Source organism: Heterocephalus glaber, unplaced genomic scaffold (assembly GCF_053883595.1).
Source record: "Heterocephalus glaber isolate CG9 unplaced genomic scaffold, H.glaber_assembly_v1.0 deba00001606, whole genome shotgun sequence".
Classification (NCBI taxonomy): Eukaryota; Metazoa; Chordata; class Mammalia; order Rodentia; family Bathyergidae; genus Heterocephalus; species Heterocephalus glaber.
Window position 1 is genome coordinate 19,227,063 of NW_028258377.1, and position 20,752 is coordinate 19,247,814.

Consider the following 20,752-nt stretch of genomic DNA (forward strand, 5'->3'; position numbering starts at 1 on the left):
GGGGAACAGAGGGAACCACTGTCTATGGCTGCCTAGCCCCTTTCTGCTTCTTTCTCTGGTGTGAAGTGAGGCTTGGAGTTTCTGGGCAGGAAGGGGATGAGTCATCTTCAGCCACTCACTGTCACCGGGCCCTCCGAAGATGGAATGTAACTTTTGCAAGTTTGCACCCAGAGGTAGCAAGCACCTCCCTGCACTGCTGCCAGCACTGCCACCTGCCCCAGCAGTGTTCCTGCTGGTATGGAAGGCATTCTCGGCAGCCCATCAAAGCAGGAGGACTCTGGGAGCCCAAGTTTTGCTGCAAGCTGGATAGCTTGGCCCCATCCTGCTCTCAGCTCTCTGCTGCTCCTCTGTGGGGCCTGCGGTTTGGCATTTCCTTCCTTGCCCAGTTAGAACCCCAGCACCCCCAGCCTGGCTGTTAGAGATACTGGTAAGAAGTGCCACCACAGAAAGCAGGAGACCTTTCAAGATCCACAGCAGCACTGTGAGTCTGTCAGAGCTCAGCTGAGCTCTGTGGGGTGGGGGCGTGAGAGGAGGCCACCCCGCCTTCCTCAAGGCTTTGCTGAAATATCACCTGTTTGTTGAGGTCAGATTGTTTTAAATTGCAACCGTATTCTCTCCCTCACTCCAATTTCCCCTTTCCAGTGCCCCCACACCGCATGTGTGTATACATGGTATATACCGACTTTGGATTTTTATCTCCTTAACTATTCCTTGTTTTTTGTCTGCCTCTCTTTGCAAGCCCTAAGTAGAGATCTGTGTATACTGATGCACATTGAGAGCTCAGAAGAGTTCTTGACATGAAGGGAGCCCGTTGCTGAGTAAACAGATGATCAAATGGAAGTGGCTGCTGCAGCCAACGCTGCCAAAACTGTGCGGGATGCTGCACACTCCTGGGGCTCCCCTGACCACCCCATAGGAGACCTTCATCATGCCCATCAGCTTCTCTCAACTCTCCTTTAAGTGAACCAAAAATAGTCATGCAGGCTTTCTGATGGTGTGATCAGGCATCAACCAGGAAGCACCTCCCTCTTTTTAAAGAACCTCTTCCTCTAGGTGGTCACTAAAGTCTGAAATTCCAACAAGGGCATTATTATAGAGGATTACACATTGTCCTCTCTCCTTCTCTGTCCTCTGAAGTCCTCTGTGTATTTATCACATTTGTCTATCCTGTCATTCCCATGAGGTAGGAGGGTTCTGAGCAACAGTTACCTGGGAGGAAGTGGGGGAGCTGGAGCTCGGGAAGTGATGAAGGAGGCAAGGACTGCATTTGCTAATTGAGCCATGCTGAGCTGGTCTTTAATCAGAAGAAATATGGGCCACAGGTCACTCTCACAGATGGACAGAGGTGCAATAGTGTCCCCTCCCAGGGAGCTTGCATCATGAACAGAATTAACAGGATTCAGTATGTTGGAAGGATATTGGCTTTTGAAATTAGAGAGGTTGGCTTATGGACTAACGTGTATGTTGGGGAGATAGGTGGCCCTTGTCATTAACCTACTATGTCCCTTCCTTTGTCTGGACCATTGTAACCTCTTCTGTAAAAAGAAAAAAATACTGGGCCACATCATCACTGAGGTTACTTTCAGTTGCACGAAATCTTAGGGAACACTGAGCGTATTTACTAATGAGAGACACCTCTGGGTCTCACGCATGGGTGTTAAGGGAGGCTGGAGTCTCACATCCTGCAGATTGTTGAATCTATAATGGATGGTGAATCTAGAATGTAGGGCATGCTTGGCCTGTGATTTTGATGGGAAAGGCCCTCTCTGTTCTGGAGCCTGGTGATTTGCTAGTGCAGACATGAAAGTACTTGAGGACAGGGTATCTTCAAGGATCTTGGCCAAGACTGGCCTAAGGGAATTGATAACAGGGAGTCTTTCCCTCTGAAGGCTGTACTTTTATTGAGAATACTTGTCTAAGTTTCTATGAGACTCCATCCATGTCACTAGGTAGAGACAAGGAAGGGAGAATAGACAGTGGTAACAGGACAAAGAAAAATCTGTTATAAGTTCTGCTAAGAAAAATGCAATGGGCAGCTATGTCTTTTAGGTCTATGAGATGTTTTGAAGATTCCTGGGAGAAACATCATCACCGTGATGTTCAAGCAAGTCAAAGGACTCAGCCCCAGGAATAAGAACCCAACCCACCAAACAACCATGTGTTGCAGATCCTAAAGCTTAGCATTTAAAAGCAGGGGGATCCTGGCATGGGCCGACAAGTCTTTAAGGAGGGAAGCCTTTCCTTTGTTTTTTTTTTTTGTTGTTGTTGTTTTTTTGGTACCAGGGATCGAACTCCAGTCCTTGCGCTTGCACAGCAGGCAGCGAAATCACTGAGCTAAATCCCCGGCCCAGGGAAGCCGAGATAGACTTTGAAGGATCAGACACAGATAGCAGAGAAGAGAGGGGAGGTGCTTGGATAGGAGCAGGAGCAAGGGCAGTGCAAGGTCTGGTGCTGGGGAAAGAGGTGGCAAGTTCTAGCAGGAAGTGAGGAGACCCCTTGAAGATGAAGGAATGAGGCTGACCAGTGTTGGCCCACGTGCTCTGCCGTCACGTAGACCAGGGAAACTCAGGGCTCTGCAGAGAGTCTAGGGCTGGTGAAACAAAATTTTGTCTTTTTGTTTGTCTCTTTATCTTGTAGGATTCTCAGTAAGTTAAGTCAAGAAATCAACAAGAATGAAGAGAGGAGGAGCATTTTCACACGCAAGTGAGTAGGGAAGCTCAGGGCTTAGTGTTGGCAAAGGAAACTCAAGAACTTTTGAACCCAAGTTGATCCTGAGAAGGAAGCTATGGAACTGGCTTTGCCTAACTGTTTGAACTTTGGTAGTCTCCTCAGTCCCAGGGGTCTTGAAGATGGTGCCTGAGGAGGGGGAGGGGGCTCCTCTTTGCTCTGACTCCTGCCCCAGGTTCTGGAATATTAAGGGAACTTCCCCAACCACGTCAGGCAGTCATAAGCTACAAGCTGTGCCACAAATGTGGCTTTGGTGGTTTCCAGAATGGGGGGGCAGTCTACCCCTGGTTGCCAAACAACAAGGGCACAAGTTCTGGGCAAGAAGACATGCCGTCCATTAGGGACTCCTCTCACAGGGTGGACTGGGGGCAAGAGAGAGAGATCCCTGCAAATCAACACACCATTAATACAATATTCTTTGCCTTTGCAGACCCCAAGTCCAGCGGTTTACCGAAGAGACAGGTAAAGGTGTCAGGGTTGAAAGGTGATTGCTTTAGGGGGTGATAGATACATAGAGTCTTCTGCCTTCTGGTTCCTCAGGCTCCTTGAGGTTTGCAGGTGACTGACCCTTAGTCAGCTAATTTTTATTCAGAAAAAGATTTGATCCAAATGAAGGGAAGAGAGATGGCACTCTGCAGAGCACCTGGCTTAAGGTCCTTGCTTATCTGGACTCCTTACAGAGACATAGTGAGGAACTCTGGGAGCCCTGAGCCTAGAAAGACTTAGCCTTTGGCTGAGTATCTGAGCTGAGGCAGTCCACTGCTTCTGAGGATTCAAAGCAGTTTTTCACTGTTAACTTGGACATAGTGTTGATACACAGAATCCTGGGCCCCATCTAGTCCTGCTGAATCAGAAGTCCTAGGGACAGGGCCCCAGGTAACTGCATATTTTGGAACACTTCTAGATGGGTTTTACACATAGGAAAGATTGAATACCACAATTGCCCTTTAGTAGAATAGGTTCCTCAAATAGAATGCTATGGCTAATAGTTTAGTTGCTATCTTAGTCGGTTTTCTGTTACCATAACAAAATACCTGAGGCTGGTTACTTTATAAATGATGGAGGTTATTTAGCTCACAATCCTCAAGGCCAGACCATGGTACTGGCAACTGCTCAGCTTCTGGTGAGGGCTTCATGGCAGATGGGATCACGCAGTGAAAGCACATGCAAGAGGAGCAAAAAAGCATGTGTGGAAGTGATGGAAACAGTGCACTCTTGAAATAACTAATCCCGTCCCATGAGATCCAAAGCAGTCCTGTAAAATCCAGTTCAGTCTTGAGAGAGCTAAACTAGTGTCTGGAGAAAGATGTTAATCTGTTCTTGGTAGTGAAGCCCCCACAGCCTAATTATTTTGTAAAGGTTCCACCACTCCCTCTCAATATCATTTCATTAGGAATCAAATTTCAACACAAGTTCTGGTGAGGGAAATCGTACCCGAACTATAGCAGAGCAATTGCTAACTTCAGGTATGTAGAAGGCAGGAGTAAGGTCTGAGATGGGGTATCAGATGGAGAAATTTCTTTGACTTTTCTCCAAGTGACAGCTTCTCTGAGTGCTGCTGATGGTGTCATTTGCTTCCACAGAAAACCATGAAGAGGACAATGGGGGCTGGTCGTCCTTTGTGAGTATGGTGTTGCTGTTCTCCCTTCCCACCTTCTAACAAGACGCTAGTGTGCCCCATCCAGGGCTAAGAAAATGTGTTCTGCAGAGGGCTAGACAGGGAATATTTTCAGTTTTGGAAGCTGTAAGATTTCTGCCTCCACTATTCAACTTTGCCATTATAGCACAAATGCAGCCATAGACATTGTGCAGAAAAGTGCTTTTGGCTGTGTGCAAACAAAGCTTCATTTACAAAAACAGGGTGGGCTGGACTTGGCCTGCAGGTTGTAGTTTGCTGATCATGCCATTGTTCACCATTATCACCCCAAACACAGGTCCTTCTTCCAGGCCCACTCCATTTCCAAAATTTATTTCCTACAAATCTATGCTAAAGTAAACTTTCTCTTGGACTGAAATCTCTATTGGTAGCTCAAAGGGAAAAGAATTTTAGTGGAAAAGACCTCCACTCCATTAGCTCTTATATTTGAGAGTCGCGGTGACCCCTTTCAGAGTCTGACAGACTTTGTGCATCTCCTCCCACAAAACTGCATGTAGTCACCACCCATGAAACTAGACCCAGGCTAAGAACTCTGTGATGGATGATAGCCCAGTCTGTCCATTTTACAGATAAAGCAACTGAGCCCACTGGGTGCGAGCCTTATATAGAACCCTATAGCTAATTAGAGACAGACCTGAGACACAGGCCACCTGGCCCTCAGGGTCTTTCTACCTCTTGTGCACTTAGAAACCAGTCACTAAATGTCCTTTGTTATATTAGAATTCTGCTAAATGGAAACATTTAAAGTTTAAAAATAAGCAAAGTTTGTGCTTTCTATGGGAGAACAAATGAATATAATAATTTTATTTTGTATGAAAGAGAAAAGAAGGCTAGAGTTTCCAAAAAATGCTTTGGCACAGAAGCTGTCCCTTTGCCACTGCTGGCCATGAACCCTCCTGTGCTCAGCCTGAGGCTAGTCTTCAGTGCTCATCCTCTTCAAAACCCAAGGGTTTCTGATTAATGGTGGTCATAAAATGTGGTAGTTCATTATGTATCAGGCTCTGTACAGGGGACTACAGGGACATGGGCAGAGAGGAAGAACCCAACCAAGTGAGCATTTCACAGTATGGATAATTCATATGGCAGAATGTGATTGGCAACAAAAACATACATGCATATCTAAGAGCCAAATGGTAGGGGGGAAATCATAGTTCAGCAGAGAGAAAGGCTGTCATTGAGAAAGGCTAATGGTACTGGTGTGATGGGTATAGGCTAGTTAGGCTGAGGGAGAGAAGATTGTCATCGTACGAAGCGGGGATGCGAGAGGGGCCACCTGTATGCAGCTGAAGCCATTGCTCCAAAATCCTGTTCCTCTAATATTTGGTCCACCTGCTTAAGAAACACAGACAGTGCAAGACACTGCCTTCTTCAGACTTTAGGGAGGTATTTAATCTTCGTCTTTCCTTTCTAGTTGCTGTGTTTTTCAAATACTCCTCAAGATAAAAGTGAACACAGAAATCTTTCAGTTGAACAATTTAAAGAAACTCTTCCTTAGCTGTCTATCAAAGCTGCCAGGATTTCTAAGATATAGTGCACGCCTTTTGTCAAAAAGCTGCAACTTCCTATTGCTTCTTTTCATGCTGCCTTTGATGTTAGAGCTCCTTGTACATTTATTCACCCACTTGACTGTGGCATGACAGCGACAAGCCACTTGTCACTTGGTGCCCCTTCTGTGGGGACATTATTCCAGTGATGTCCACTTTTGCGGACTGCTTCGAAGGCAGTCACCTTGGCCTTCTGTTCCCTGAGACCTACAAAGATATAAAAAATAAAATACAGCAAAAACTCTAAACTTTAGAAAGCCTTTTCCAAGCGTACGTCTTCAAACTCAGTGCCGGGAATCGTGAATAATAAGCTGTCATTTTTATACACTCAACTCTTAGCAGAAAGAACAGCGCAGCCATGGACCATCTTCCCTCGACACATCTTAATCTGCTTTCCCATGACCAGGCTTTGGTTATCTGTGTTCCCCCGGTAGCTGAGCCTTCAGTGCTTTCATCGGTTATAATGAGAAGTAAATTTTTGAGCACAGGCACACTAAGAACCGAAATAGCAACTAACAGCCAGGTGTGGTGGCACATGCCTGTAATCCCAGCACTTGGGAGGCTGAGGTAGGAGGATAGCCACAAGTTTGAGGCCAGCCTGGACAACATAGTGAGTGCAAGGCCAGTCTGAACTACATAGCAAGATCCTGTCTCAAAAAATAGCAATTAACTAGTGTCATCACAAATGATCCGAATTTTTTTCAGTTTTTATTTTTTTATTAGTACTGTACATGTTTGCAGCACATAATGATTCCATTCCTTGTGAGGAGTTGATACAGGTACACAGCACATCTTAATTCTTTTTTCATCCCTTTCCCTGTTCCCCTGTCCATTTCTTGGTCTCCTTCCTTTTTGCAAAAATCTATCTCCCTGCTTCCTATTATCTGCCTTTTATTTTGCTCCTTACTTACATTTTTGGTTTCTTATATAAGACAAATCATATGGTATTTAAGCTTGTAAGTCTGGTTTATTTCACTTAACATTATGGCTTCAAGGTACATTCATTTTCTACAAATCACTCAAGCTTATCTTTCTTTGTGTCAGAGTAGTACTCCATTATGTATAAATACCACATTTTCTTTATCCATTCATCTGGGATGAACATATAGGCTGTTTTTAAGATTTAGCTATTATGAATTGTGCTGCTATAAACATGGGTATGCAGGCTTCATTGAATACAATGTTATTAACTCTTTGGGGAAGATACCTAGAAGGGGAATAGCTGGGTTAAGTGGAATGTCTATTTTTAGTTTTGAGGAATCGCCATACTGATCTCCATTTATTCGTTCTCTTGATGATGCCTGGACTTAAAAAGGAGTTTATGCAAGAGAGAGACCCTTTCTCTATCCCCATTCCAGTAACGTCTTCCTTTCCTCTTTTCTCCATTGTACATAAGGGAGCAGAGGAAAACCCACCCACTTAATAGTCAGGGACCTGGACCAAGGTCGCAAGTATGTCACTTGCTGGCCTTGTGATGTTGCACTCCCCAAAGTTAGCTCCTCACCTGTGCTGTGGGAATCCCCATGCTTGGGCTGTGCCAATGTGAGGCACACAGAAATTGCACATACACTTGACACAGAGTGCCATGATGCTCCCACAAGCTGTGCCATTCCCACACTATGTTGGCAGGAAGAAGATGACTATGAAAGCCCCAACGATGATCCGGATGGGGAGGATGACGGAGACTACGAGTCTCCCAATGAGGAGGAAGAGGCACCTGTGGAAGATGATGCTGATTATGAGCCTCCACCCTCCAATGATGAGGAGGCTCTGCAGAACTCCATCCTGCCTGCCAAGCCTTTCCCCAGCACCAACTCCATGTACATTGGTAAGGGCTGCTTCCTGACCTCCCAGCCCAGGCAGCCCCATGCCTAGCTTGGCACTGTACTGTGGGAGGCTGATGCCTGGCATGCCCAGAAACCACTTGACACTGATACCAGCTCAGCTTCTTGACAGTTATGTGGCTTTGGACAAGTGACTCCACCTCTCTGGGCTTCAATTCTTTGTCTGTGAAATAGGATAACAATAGTATACACCACATAACTTTGCTGTGAGGATTATTAATCCATAGCCTGCAGTGACCAATATCAGTACTGAACAACCATGGAAGCATACTTGACAGTCATAACTTATTTGGTGGGTCACTCAGGTATTCTGGAGTGTTTTTCCATTTCTCCTCATCCTTGGACCAAATCATAGTTATGTGGCACTGCCACCTACAGACCATCAGAGTGAACATTAAAGTACTGAACACAACTTTAAAACATTTAGATAGCCTTCAAGATTTTCATCATTTCAGCCAACTAAATTTCTCTGTCATATTTTCATCCATCCATCCATCCATCCATCCATCCATTCAACAAAAATGACAAATTTCCTACTATGATCCAGACACCATTCCAAGTACTGGAATCATCAGGAAAGAAAATATAGCCTTTGTCTGGTAGGGTTTAAATTCTACCAGTGGTGGTGACAGAAAACACACACACACACACACACAGACACACACAGACTTACACACACACACACACACCTGCATACTATAACATCAGACCAAGTCTGCTTCATATTTAGAGAAATTGAGATCCAGAGAAGAAATGGAAAACTAAGTTCTTGGCACATTGTAAGTGCCAGTTATAAAGACACTGGGTGAACTACACAGTCCTCAGTCTAAGAGATTGGTAGTCCAGTGGATGAGGTAGCATCGAATAAATGAGTCACACATTATTTAATTAAACCATGACATATTATTAGGAATACTGCTATAGGAGATGCTTGTTTCCTTTAGCATATGGTTATTAAGTTGATTTTAAGGAATATTAAATATTTAACAGTTGGCTAAATGAAGATCATGTAACAAGGGAAGAGCATTCAGAGCAGTAGAATGGCAAAGGCCCTAAAGTCTGAAGCAACTTGGCACATAGAGAAACTGAAAGATGGCCAGTGCGGGTGAGGGATGAGACTAGGCATGCCCTCACTCTGAGCCCATTCTCTCTGGAAGAGCAGGCCTCTCCAGGGCCTAGAGTAGGACACAAATGCAAGAAGGCCCTGGTTCCCTTGCCTCTCATGGCTCCCAGTCCTATCCTTTCCCCACTGAAAGGATAAGAAACTACCAGCCTGTCAAACTGCCCTAAGGGATAGTTATGTGACAATCAGAAAACATGTAGTGTGAGTTTCTGTCCCAGGCAAATCCACGCACCATTTAAGACTGTTTGACTTGGTAACAGAGTCAGTGGCCAGCTCCTTCCTGTAAGGGAAGAGATGAATAAAACAGGAAGTGGGAGGGAGAAGACAGTCCAGAGCATTTGTGAAGGGAAGGATGGGGACACAGAACAGGATCTCCATGAGTGGTAATAGCCAGCTTAACCCCCACAGGCAGCTGGCCATGCTGTGTGAGTGTGCACGTGTGTGTGCATATGTGTGTTGGTGTATATATATGTGTGTGTGTGTGTCTGTGCAGGCATACATGTGCTTACATATGCATGTGTGTCTTATGTAAAGCATGTAGAAGTATGTGTACATTTACTTTTTTACAGTTTTTTTCTAAAAACACTCCCTTTCTGTATTGGATAAGCTAATTCCTAAGAGATCTTTTTTGATTGGCAACATCTCTGATAAGAGATGACATAAGATGAGAGTTGCTTACATGTATGCAGAGTAAAACAAACTGGGACAGAAAGAGAGGCAGGCAGGGGGTCAAGGGTTTCTCACCTCTTGTGGGACCCAGGCTGGGTCTTCTGGCTGGGGTGGGTGGTGGTCTGGAGGGTGAGGGACAACTCAGGTGTCTCTGGTGCCCCGAGCTGCACAAAGTCGAAGACAGCATCTTTTCCCGGAGACCCCTGAGCTTGGCTGGTGCTCACCCTGGTTTCCCATTTCTCCCCTCACTGCAATATTCTTATGTTTCTGCAGACAGGCCTCCCGCCGGAAAAAAACCCCAGCAGCCTCCTGTGCCTCCCCAGAGACCAATGGCTGCCCTTCCTCCACTGCCTACCGGCCGCAATTACTCAGTAGGTCTCCTCCCCTTCTTCATGGGACTTTGTATCCACTCTGGTTATTTCTTCTACCTGACAGAAAATAAAATTATAATTCTTACTTTGTAAGAAAAGATTATATCTAGACTGGGAAAATGCATACCCGAGGACTCAGTGTTTCTTGTCAGGGGGTTGAAATACTAGTGGTTTTTATGCACATCATAATACCTATTGGTATTTTCTTTGTGCCATAACAATATAAGCTACTTGTATAATTAAAGGCCCCCTTCCAGTATTCCTTGTGCTACAATTTACCATTATTTGCAATAGGCAAAAACTAAAATAAGCTTTTAGAGAAGTAAATTAAAGCCATGGCATTTAGGGTGCTCCAAGAGTCCTGAGACTTCCCCTCTGTTTTGCAAAAAGACTTGCGCCACCTGCTGTCTAGAGCCTGGAATTCCAGTGACAAACACCTTCAGATAACAAGATTTGAGATACAAACAGCTCAGGGGGAACAGGAGGCAGCAGCAGACTCTTTTTCCTTTCCCTCGAGCATGTGATACAGCTCCTGTGAATCTAATGCATTCTCAGAGTGACTTTGAGAAGCTCAGACTAAGGAGTTGATAGCTAGAGATGTATCCTCTTCATCAGTGACCTGAATGTTTTGTTTTGTTATATTTTTGAGACGACTCACTATGTAGTCCAGGCTGGCCTTGAACTCATGGCAATCCTCCTGCCTCAGCCTCTGGAGTACTGGGATTACAGGCGTGCACAGCTATACCTGGCAGTGACCTACACATTTTAATAACTGTCACAAATGCCACTGTTTCAGGAACAGAAGGAGCGAGACAGTATATTTTCCCCAAAGCTCAAAATCCAGACTGCACCACAGTGGAGGACCTTCCATCTGACAATAATAGCTCCCTCCTGCTGTGTAGCAATATAGAAAGGGTATTCCTGGAGCCAAATTTATTTATAAACATTTTTTGTTTCGGAATCTGAAGGCCTTCACCTCCACTCTTGGGATGCAGAACTCATTCAGTCAGCAGACAATGCCTGGGCAGCTGCTGTTGGCCAGGTAGCATTCTAGGTGCTGGGGATGAGTGTGGGCAAGACAAATCAATAAAGTCCCTGCTTGCATGAAGTGTTAATTGGGCCGAGGGAGACTGACAATAAACAAGTAAACAACTGTAGAAATGATTTGAGTAGTTATGTGGGTTAGGGAGACAGAAGCCCAGGGAATATGATGGTTGGTAGAGAGGTGACATGGAGCTGTGACAGAATGAGACATTCGGGGAGAGCTGGGAGAAGAACATTCAAGTTGGGCAGAAGAAACACAAGAACAGAGATATCCAACAGGACATGAACTTGAGGTTTTCCAGAAACCTCAAGAATACCTGTAGGGTGGGGGTCCAGTGAGTCAGAATTGGGATGGAAAGGTGGACAGGTGTCAACTCGGGGAGGAATCTGCAGGTCACAGTGAGTTTCTGGTTTGTTTCTAATATAATCAGAACCACTGGAGGGCTTAGCAGGGACTGGCTAAGTGGCTACTCCACTGTCCTGAGGAAAATCCACTGTCTGAGAGAGGGAGAAAAAGCAGGCTCAGATGGGAGGCTGCCACATAGCTCTGCTGAGAAATGCATATGGCCGTTTGCTGGTGGAACATGAAGATGGAGGAAAGTGAATAGATTAACACATATTGGGGAAGATAAAGCCACCAGGTCTCAGTGATGCATTGGAAATCCTTCCTAATGCTTGGATCTTTTTCTGTGCAGCCACTGCCCCCACCCCAGCCCAACCAAGAAGAGTCCAACAGAAGTCGAAACCACAAACCAGCAAAGTGTAAGCATGAGGCTGCTCTCTCCTGGCCAACATCCCACCCCTACCCCTGGCCCTGCCACTGGCTTTCTTCTGACTGCAGCCTTTCCCTTCCAGTGCCGGCTCCGTCTATAGATAGAAGAACAAAACCTCCCCTAGATCGTTCTTTAGCCCCGCTGGACAGAGAGCCCTTCACAATAGGTATGAGTGATATTTGATGCATAATAACAATGGCTCACATTTTCAGAGTGTTCACTATGTGCTTTTATTATATACAATCTCATTTAACTAGTGCCACAATAGGAGGAAGTACTGGCTATGAGAATCAGCCTCATTTTACAGAGGGAAACTGAGTCACGAAGAAGTAACTTCTCAAAATCACTCAGCAACCAAGTGATGGGGGTGAACCCAGATCAACCCGATTGTAGAGAACCTGCTTTGGGGCCAGGGCTGGTCCTCCATGGGCACGATTTGTGTCCACGCAACTCACTGCCCTTCAGCCAAGACACAGCAGGAGGCATCATGGTGCAAAGGAAGGAGATGAGCTAAGAGATAAGAGGTCTAGGAGCATTGTTGTTTCTCCTCGGCTGCTAATTAATAGCTCATTGACCCACAGGGGTGTTTTCTTTTTCAGAGCACAATTTCCTATTTGTGGTGGATGTTCTGTAAGGAGGAAATGGTTCATGAAACTCTAAGGTGCTGTTCAAGTCTTTTCCCTCCACAATTTACACAGAATATTCTGACTCCGGCTACCTTCACATGGAGCCGTTTTCAATTCAGTTCTAAAACAGTTACCATTTATGGCACACCTACTGTGGGGTGAGTGCTTCACTTACCTCAAATAGTTTATCAACATTTTTTCCAATCCTTATGCCAACCCAACCATGGGGTGTATTGTTATCCCCACCTCTCAGATGATGTAACTGATGATCAGAGAGGCTGAATGATTTGCCCAAATTTGCATAAATAGTTGCAAAATTTGAACCCATATCTTTCTGACTTCAAAGGAGGTGCTAACTCGGGTTTTAACTTGCTGTGCACTGGGTGGATCTGAGGGAGGAGTCCTGAAATTGAATGAATAGGGAATCCAGAATCCTGGCTCCCTCCCAGCAGTTCCTCAGCTGTACTCTGAACAGGGCATTTAGCCTTTTGTGGGCTTCCTCTCCTCCATTGTAGCAAAATGATTCAGTTTTTGGATTTGAACCTGCTGCTTGCTGCTGTTCACCTGAATTGCATCACAGCTCCGCTGAGCCATGCAAAGCCGGGTTGGTGTCTGTGTGGGGTTAGCATAGTCCACTGCAGAGAGCTGTACAAGTTCTGTGGGAATGAAGATGGACTTGACTTCAGACTGTAGCTCTGCTCACTGTCAAGAGTCAGGGCATCGGGCATGTGGAATACTGGTGCCAAAGCCTTCACAATCATCTCCTGACATAACAAGTTATTTTTTTAATTTCTTTTTTGTCTATTTAAAAAATCCTATTATAAACACCTTTTCCTGAAAATACGTCTTCTTTTTTTTTTTTTTTTTGTACTGGAGATCAAACTTGGGACCTTGCGCTTGCAAGACAAGTGGCAATACCACTGAGCTAAATCCTCGGCCTGAAAATACTTCTTGAGTCTTGAATTGCTACCTTGTTCATGATGTTTTGGAAGAAATCCTCTTTTGATGCTTAGACTTTTAACATGAGACTCCTAACATGCCCAGAGAATACACATAAATCAGATTCTTAAAAAATCTATACGTGCTCAAGGATATAAATGTAAGTTACAAGGTACCCCTTTAAAATAAGCACTCCACCATAAGCTAAGCTTTGTAAATAATAGACATCTTTCATACCATCAAAACTCGCTTCAATTAGGCAGTGAGCTCTTCACAGTGGAACAGTGCTCCTAGAACCTACCATGTCAGGCCTGATTTACACTCAGTCCCTAAGAATAAATCATGTCAAAAAAATGCATCTCCAGGGAGACGGTATGACCATTCACCTTAGGGTGTTAACTGCACGGCTTGGGAGAGAGAGAAAGAAAGAGGAGATAGCTAATATCTTTTAATACCCACCTATCATGCCCATGACCTTCCATATAGGTTGTCATCTGTCCCTTTGTAGCAAACCCATGCAGATTTCATCTATCTTTGCCCTTTACAGGTGAGGAAATGGAGACTCGAATGTTTAATTGAGCCAGGTGTGGTGGTGCATGTCTGTGATCCCAGCACTAGAAAGGCTAAGGCAGGAGGATTGCTGTGAGTTTGAGGCCAGAGTGGGCTACAATAGTGAGATTAAGGCCAGCCTAAACTACATAGTGAGACTCTATCTAAAACAAATAATAATAATAACAAAACTCAATTGAACTTGAGCATTGTTCAAAATAATATGGGATTTGCTTCTAGAACTAGTGGGGTCTAATTAGTAATACTTTCATAACGTGAAGGTCAAGGGCATACTTCTTCAATAGGACTTCAGATGGAATAAAAATTAAATTGCGCTGGTAACTTGGACATGGAGAATTCCGACAGGCTGTCCTCAAAGAAAAATAAAAGAAGCAAACAAATAAAACCTACCATCACCAATAACAAAAATGGGTTGTTTGCAGCATACCTGGAGAGTCTTTTGAAAGCTACTACCCCAAGTTAAAAGATGTTTCAGAAACTAACTGGAGTACTTTACATAAAGCCAACTGTACCACAGGGCTGAACATATACCACCTCTATTGAATGTGAGTTTATTTCAGGTCTGCGCATAAAACTTGGGCCATGCAAAGAACGCATTAGCCAATAAAAGAGACACAAAATCCCAAGAAAACATCAATCTTTTGATCATTGTTTATATTAAATCAGATGTTGAAAAGAAGCATAGAACCCACAATACTTTGTACACAAACCGACGTGACCTCAGAGAAGCCACTTAATAGTTTTGAGCCTGTAAAATTAGGTGCTTTGTAAGGGACCCTAGCCAATCCAAACATCTCCGACTCTTCGGTGTTTAAACTCAGTCAGTCCCCTTCTGCTCATGGTTGCATCAAACTCTGATTTTATGCCTTGTGATCATCATGTCCTAAATTTAAGGGCCTGTGTCTGTTGTTTACAGGAAAGAAACCAACATTTTCTGACAAGGTAAGCTGTTCTTCTGGTTTAGTTTTGGTTTTGTTTTGGTGTTTTTACATCTTGACCTATTCTTCAGGAAATGTTTAGCCACTCACATGTTTTTTCTTCTACCTTGCAGCCCTCAGCTCCAGTGGGAAGGTAAGGTGCTGTGTTGCATCTAGGGAAGGCCACAGGGCATTTGCTGGAGAACTCTGCCAAGGCAGTTAAATTTGCTTCTTACATATCCTTTCTCTGAACTCGGCAGGACTCCCGGGGACCATTTACCCAAGATACAAAAGCTTCCTTTACCACCAACCACCGACAGACATGAAAGAAGTAGCCCCCTGCCAGGGAAGAAGCCACCTGTACCAAAGTAACTATCTTGTATTGTTTGAGTTTGTCCTTCAAACAGAGTGGATGAAATGGGGGACTTTGTCCTATGTCAACTCTACAGGGAAACAGACATGCTCCCAGGCAGGAGGGACCCCTTTGGCTGCTGTGGCTTAAGTATCTCAGATTGGATGTCAAGTACAAGGGTCTCTTTGAAGAAAAAGGAAATCTTGCTGAGAAATGAGCAAAGAAATGCTTAATTGGGTGTATGGGATGAGGACTATATGTGGAGATCTTGTCTTCAACTAGTCCAGTGCTAGGTTTTTCCTACCCAGTAAGAGCAGTCTTCACAGTGCATAGGTTCTGAACTTATCACTTCATCTCTCAATACAGATAGCAGAGAGAGGTAAAAAACTGGGAGAGATTTTTAGGTCACCATACTATTCAATCACTTCATAGCTGCAGAATCCTGAGATCTGCTCTAATATTTTTAACTTTGCTACAAAGAAATTTGGATCCTATTTACCAAATGGCACAAACGTAACTGGTGTCCCAGCCAACCCTGTGGTTTAGGAAGGATACAATCATGCTTCTGTTTACCTTTTCTAAGCAATTGGGATATATAACGATTGCCTCGCTTGACTGTCGTTAGGATTAAATCAGGACCAGGACTAGGGCATGCCAAAAACCAAAACCCTCAGTAATGGAGTTTAATAATATTTTAATGCATCATTTAAAAAAATCAAAATTAATGCAACTAATCATAATGACCAAAATGTCAAAATTTTCAGTAAACACAGAGTGAGGTGATGTGAAACACCTGACACCTTAGAGCTGTTCAATAAATGGTCCTCCTCTTTCCTCTCTCCCTAAAACCATGATGTGGCCCAGGTGGTACAGATGTCTGCTGCAGCACTCAGGCAGCTGTCTCCAAGTCTGCTTGACTGGCTTGTTCATCTGAGCCAACTGCACCGAGCCCTCTTTGGAAAAGTCCCAAAGCAGTGACATTTTCCAACCGCGTTCTCATTACTCCAAAGGTAGACCCTGTGATGGCTGCTTTGAAACATTAGCAAAGAACAATATTACCTAAAATGTTTTCATTTGCTTGCAGAAACACCTACTCAGTGAAATCTAATAGCTGCAAAAGAGTTAGACTGCTGACTACACACACTATATATGTATATATGCTGCAGTAGTTACACAGAATAAGGATTTGCCTAGCTCAGCTTGTAGTGATGACAGAACATTCAGTAACCAAATCTCCCTTCCACTCCCTCTCCCCTGGCTTTCTGCTGGTATTTGCAACTTCCCCTTTAGCCATGGCTCAGAAGGTTTGATTTTTTCTTAGGAGATTTAGGAAATTATATTTCAAGGCTGGCTCTTTGAAACTCTTGACGCTTACTTCTTTCTCTTTGCCCTAATTCATTTCAGGCCTGGATGGGGAGTAGACAGAAGAGATAATGTAAGTACAAAATGTCATTCCATAAGTGGCTGGGCTGGGGAGGACCAGGGTAGGCTCTTGGAGGTTTGGACTACAGTATATCCCCCTTGGAGTACACATAATAGACTCTTGAATATAAGTGCATCTGTCTTTGCAGTCTTGGTATTTCCTGGAGCTCATCATGCTGCATTGCTCAGCTCCCGGGGAGGCTGGGTTATTTGGAGCTCTGTTACCCTATCAGCAAGGTGAAGGGGCAGAAAGTAGAAGAGATCATAAAGAGAGGGATGCCTAAGAGTCTGCATTACACAGTTTCCAAGGCCTCTGTTTTGTTTTGGTTTTTTTTTTTTTTTTAAGTATCTCCATGACCTGAAAAAGAAGGGAAATAGCATTATCTAATGCTCCTGTAGGGTGACCAACTCTTTGCTGAGGCTTTCCCGGTGCTTATTAGCACTGAAAGTCCCACACCCCTGAAGCTTCTTCAGTCCCAGACAAACCAGAGAAGTTGGTTATTCCCAGCTTTATTTATGCTTTAAGGAATGCAGGACCCTTTCTCTATAAATGCAAAGAGATTGCTCAGAAAGGATAAGATACTTGTTGAAATTTGCTCAGCTAGTAAACAACCAGATTTGAGTTCAAGGGCCGGGGATTTAGCTTAGCGGTTTCACTGCCTGCTGCACAAGCGCAAGGACCCAAGTTTGATCCCCAGTACAAAAAAAAAAAAAAAAGATAGGGATAGCATTGGGCTGGGGATTTAGCTCAGTGATTCTGCCACCTGCCTCGAAAGTGCAAGGACTCGAGTTCGATCCCCAGTACCAAAAAAAACCCAAACAGATTTGAGTTCAGATCTGAGTTTCTCCACACTTAAAGTGTTCTGAAGGCCATTAGACTCCTGCTTAGTTGATCAAATGCTCAGCTAGCACTGGCTCCTGTTTTCATAGCTCTGTGCTAGATGCTGTGTTTGTTCAAATGAAGTGCTGTATTATTATGGACCCAAGCACTCCCTTCACACATCAGACAGCATACAGTCATAGAATGATCTGTGGAAGGGGAAGAGAGTGTTTCATGTGAGTCAAGGAGCCAACAGTGACTGCTTAGAGGAGGTAAGATTTGTGATGGTTATTGAATGATGAGGAGAACATGGGATAGGATCACCCTAAAAGGAGGCCTGGGTGCATTGAAGGATAGCAGCTTGGCTGCAGAGAGACAGAGTCATGGTGGAGGTAGCAAGGTGAGGGTAATATCACGTACCTGAGGTATCTGGGTATCTAGTCTCTGGAAGGATTGATTTCCAGAAGTTTTTTTTTTTTTCAGTGGCACTGGGGATCAAACTCAGGACTTTGCACTTGCGAGGCAGGTGCGGAGCCACTGAGCTAAATCCCTGCCCTGAGAAGTTGTATATTCTTAAAGCAGAGGGGTCATCGTTGTAAGTGTTGAAAGCGATGTCATTGTGAGAAGATTGTGAGCCCAAGTGTGTTTATTTATGTAGCTTTTTGCAGGAGCTCTGAGTTGGCCCTTCGAGATGAGTGATTCTGTGGTCCCCCTTGCTTTGTGTCAATGTGTTGTAGGACCTGTGTTAGTAAACGTAAATTAAAGAGCACTTAATATATATCAGGCACATGCAATTACTAATTTAATCCTCACAATAACAATTTGAGGAAAGTGTTATTTCATCACCACTGGTCTGGTCTAACAGACATGTTCAAGTTGGCCCATTTGGTCTACTAGTCAATGGCAAAATCTCTCTGTCTCTCTGAACATCATTTCTTATCTCAGAAGAGAAAATTGACCTTCCTTTTTCTACTTCAGATGGTGGCCCTGAATATAAAAATGGTGAGGATTGTAGATGCACCTTGTAAGCCACACTATAAATAAGTAAGGTCAGATAGCTTTTAAGGAGTGTGGACATTGCTAAGGAGACACAAAAAGAAGGCTGAGCTTTGGGGCAGATAGATTTGGGATTGAATCTATTTTCTGCAACCTTTGGTAAGTAAGGAATTCTTCCTGAGCATTATGTTTCTATTTGTAAGATAAAGATGTCATATTCTCAAAGGGTTGCAAGGGAAGTTGAATGAAATATTGAGTATTAATCTTCTAGGTACATCATAGATATTGTAAATATTATATCTTTGAGCTCCTTTAGCAACTTCAGAACCTATTCAATATAAATGTATGAGGAAATTTCAGATTGGAGTGTCCTTAGATGATTGTTCATGTTAAAAAATTATAGACCACTTAGAAAACTCTTCTACTCTCCTCTAAAATATATTTATTATGGAAAGCCATAATTGCTAAAGAAAGAACCACACATTTACATGATTGAGAAATAGAGTTATTCATTTAGGGATTGTGCTTCAATTGTAAGTTAATATCTTTCTTTTTTTCCCCCTTACTAGGATGAAGATGATGGTATGTTCAGAAATGCTTTCCTACAACTTGTATCTTATTTTCTTATTTTTTCTGCTCAGGCATTCAGATAAAAATCAGATAATGATTTAGTATGGGAATCCCCCAAAATCAATTATGATTCTTAAATTAATATTAAGTAGATATATGTCAATTGATATACTTCACAGCTATAGTAAAATGGAATTATTTTTGTTGGGTTACCAAAGAGAAATTTTAAGTTCATGTGTAACAATGCAAATTGCCTAATTGTACAGTAAAAAATTAAATTTACATGAATGATTTGATAGATAAATTTCTCTAATATTTATGCCCTCTAGCACATGTTGGTAAAGAATCAGTAAGTGTGGGTGAATGAGATTGCACAAAATTTTAGCTTTCATAAAATGAAACCAAACTTGTGAATCATTTTAGAAATGTATAAGGTTTCCAGTTGACAATTTTATGCCAAGACAGCATTTCAAAAATGAGAAAATAAAACATGTGCTATAGATATAATATAATGCATTATAAATGCATTCTAAGGTGGTAAATCATTTAGAAAAACTTTGGGCCAACCTACAACTCTCTAAGTAGATCTGATCTTTTGGATTTTTGCCGAGGATTTAGCTCATTGTTTTCACCACCTGCTCTGCAAGCGCAAGGACCCGAGTTCAATCCCTGGTACCAAAAAAAAAAAAAAAAAAAAAAAGGAAGCATTGATGATCTTTTGGATTTTTATATCTTCTTTATTTTACATCAACTGTTTTTTAACTGCAGAGCAGTTCTAGAATGTTTCTAGGGTATCCTGACAGTCTCCTTATGTTTTTTCTTCTCTCTCACAGTACATCAAAGACCTTTGCCCCAGCCAGCACTCATTTCTATGAGCTCCAATACTTTTCCTTCAAGATGTACTAAGCCAAACTCCAAGCACTCCTTCCCACCATCTCACATGCCTGGAGCTTTCTCAGAAAGGTTTGTAGCTATGGTAATTAAATTCTAACTTAATGTAATGTCTAGATCCACCTGACACTGAGGTGATGCCACATGGGTTTAGGAAGAAAGAAATGAGCCAACAGGTAATAGTGTCTGAACATTTGGGGCCTAAAGAAACAAAACTAAGCTGAGCATTAGGAACAACATGCTAGCCACTGCTATCCTCCCTGTATCTGTGCTTAGATCGCAATCTTCCATCCCAGATGGAATGGACACTTTGGCAGAAGATGGGGGAATGTTTTCACATTATGAATTTAATCAAACAAATAAACAAACATCAAATATTAAGAAACCCAGCCAATTAAAGTACTTGGAGTTCCTCCTCCATCTTTGATAGGGAGGCTAAGAAGTGTGTCTTGTACTTAGCAGATGGTAAGAATTCATTGCACAGGCTTTGTCCCCAGCAAGCCCATTTTCTCAATAGCAGCAGAGTCTCTCAGGGCTCATAAGAAGGCTGCCCAGAGGCAGAGGCATGAATAGGAGAAAGACCTAAATCATTTGTCCCCAAACAAGCCAATGGGTTGCCTCATGGTGTCCCCCAACATACCTTTAATAGTCAGAAGAAGAAGTCCAAGTCCTCATACTGTAGAAAATTTAACCACCAGCAAGACATGTCCACTCTGTCTCATATCTAGGGAGATTCTCAAAATTTTTCATTTTTTCCTTGGTGTCCCTTGCCCTTACTTTTTCCCAGCTTCTTCTCATTATTTCAGCTGGTTTTCTCTTTTTGCCATGTGTCATTTTCTCATATGGCTTCATCTGGCATTGGGCCCAAGCCCATCCTTCATTCTTGAAAATTATCAC

The 20,752-nt window shown here is 43.3% G+C and overlaps 1 protein-coding gene across 1 annotated transcript in view; it reads left to right on the plus strand.

The window, feature by feature from the left end:
• Positions 1-20,752, plus strand: part of Lcp2 (lymphocyte cytosolic protein 2) — a 47,573-nt gene that overhangs the window by 19,028 nt on the left and 7,793 nt on the right. The window contains exons 4-16 of the mRNA XM_004836394.4: positions 2,638-2,703; positions 3,158-3,189; positions 4,311-4,348; positions 7,558-7,756; positions 9,838-9,935; positions 11,675-11,741; positions 11,835-11,918; positions 14,804-14,829; positions 14,939-14,958; positions 15,065-15,172; positions 16,561-16,591; positions 18,964-18,976; positions 19,798-19,927. Coding sequence (XP_004836451.2) covers positions 2,638-2,703; positions 3,158-3,189; positions 4,311-4,348; positions 7,558-7,756; positions 9,838-9,935; positions 11,675-11,741; positions 11,835-11,918; positions 14,804-14,829; positions 14,939-14,958; positions 15,065-15,172; positions 16,561-16,591; positions 18,964-18,976; positions 19,798-19,927 — 912 coding nt within the window. The remainder of the gene's footprint in view (positions 1-2,637; positions 2,704-3,157; positions 3,190-4,310; positions 4,349-7,557; positions 7,757-9,837; positions 9,936-11,674; positions 11,742-11,834; positions 11,919-14,803; positions 14,830-14,938; positions 14,959-15,064; positions 15,173-16,560; positions 16,592-18,963; positions 18,977-19,797; positions 19,928-20,752) is intronic.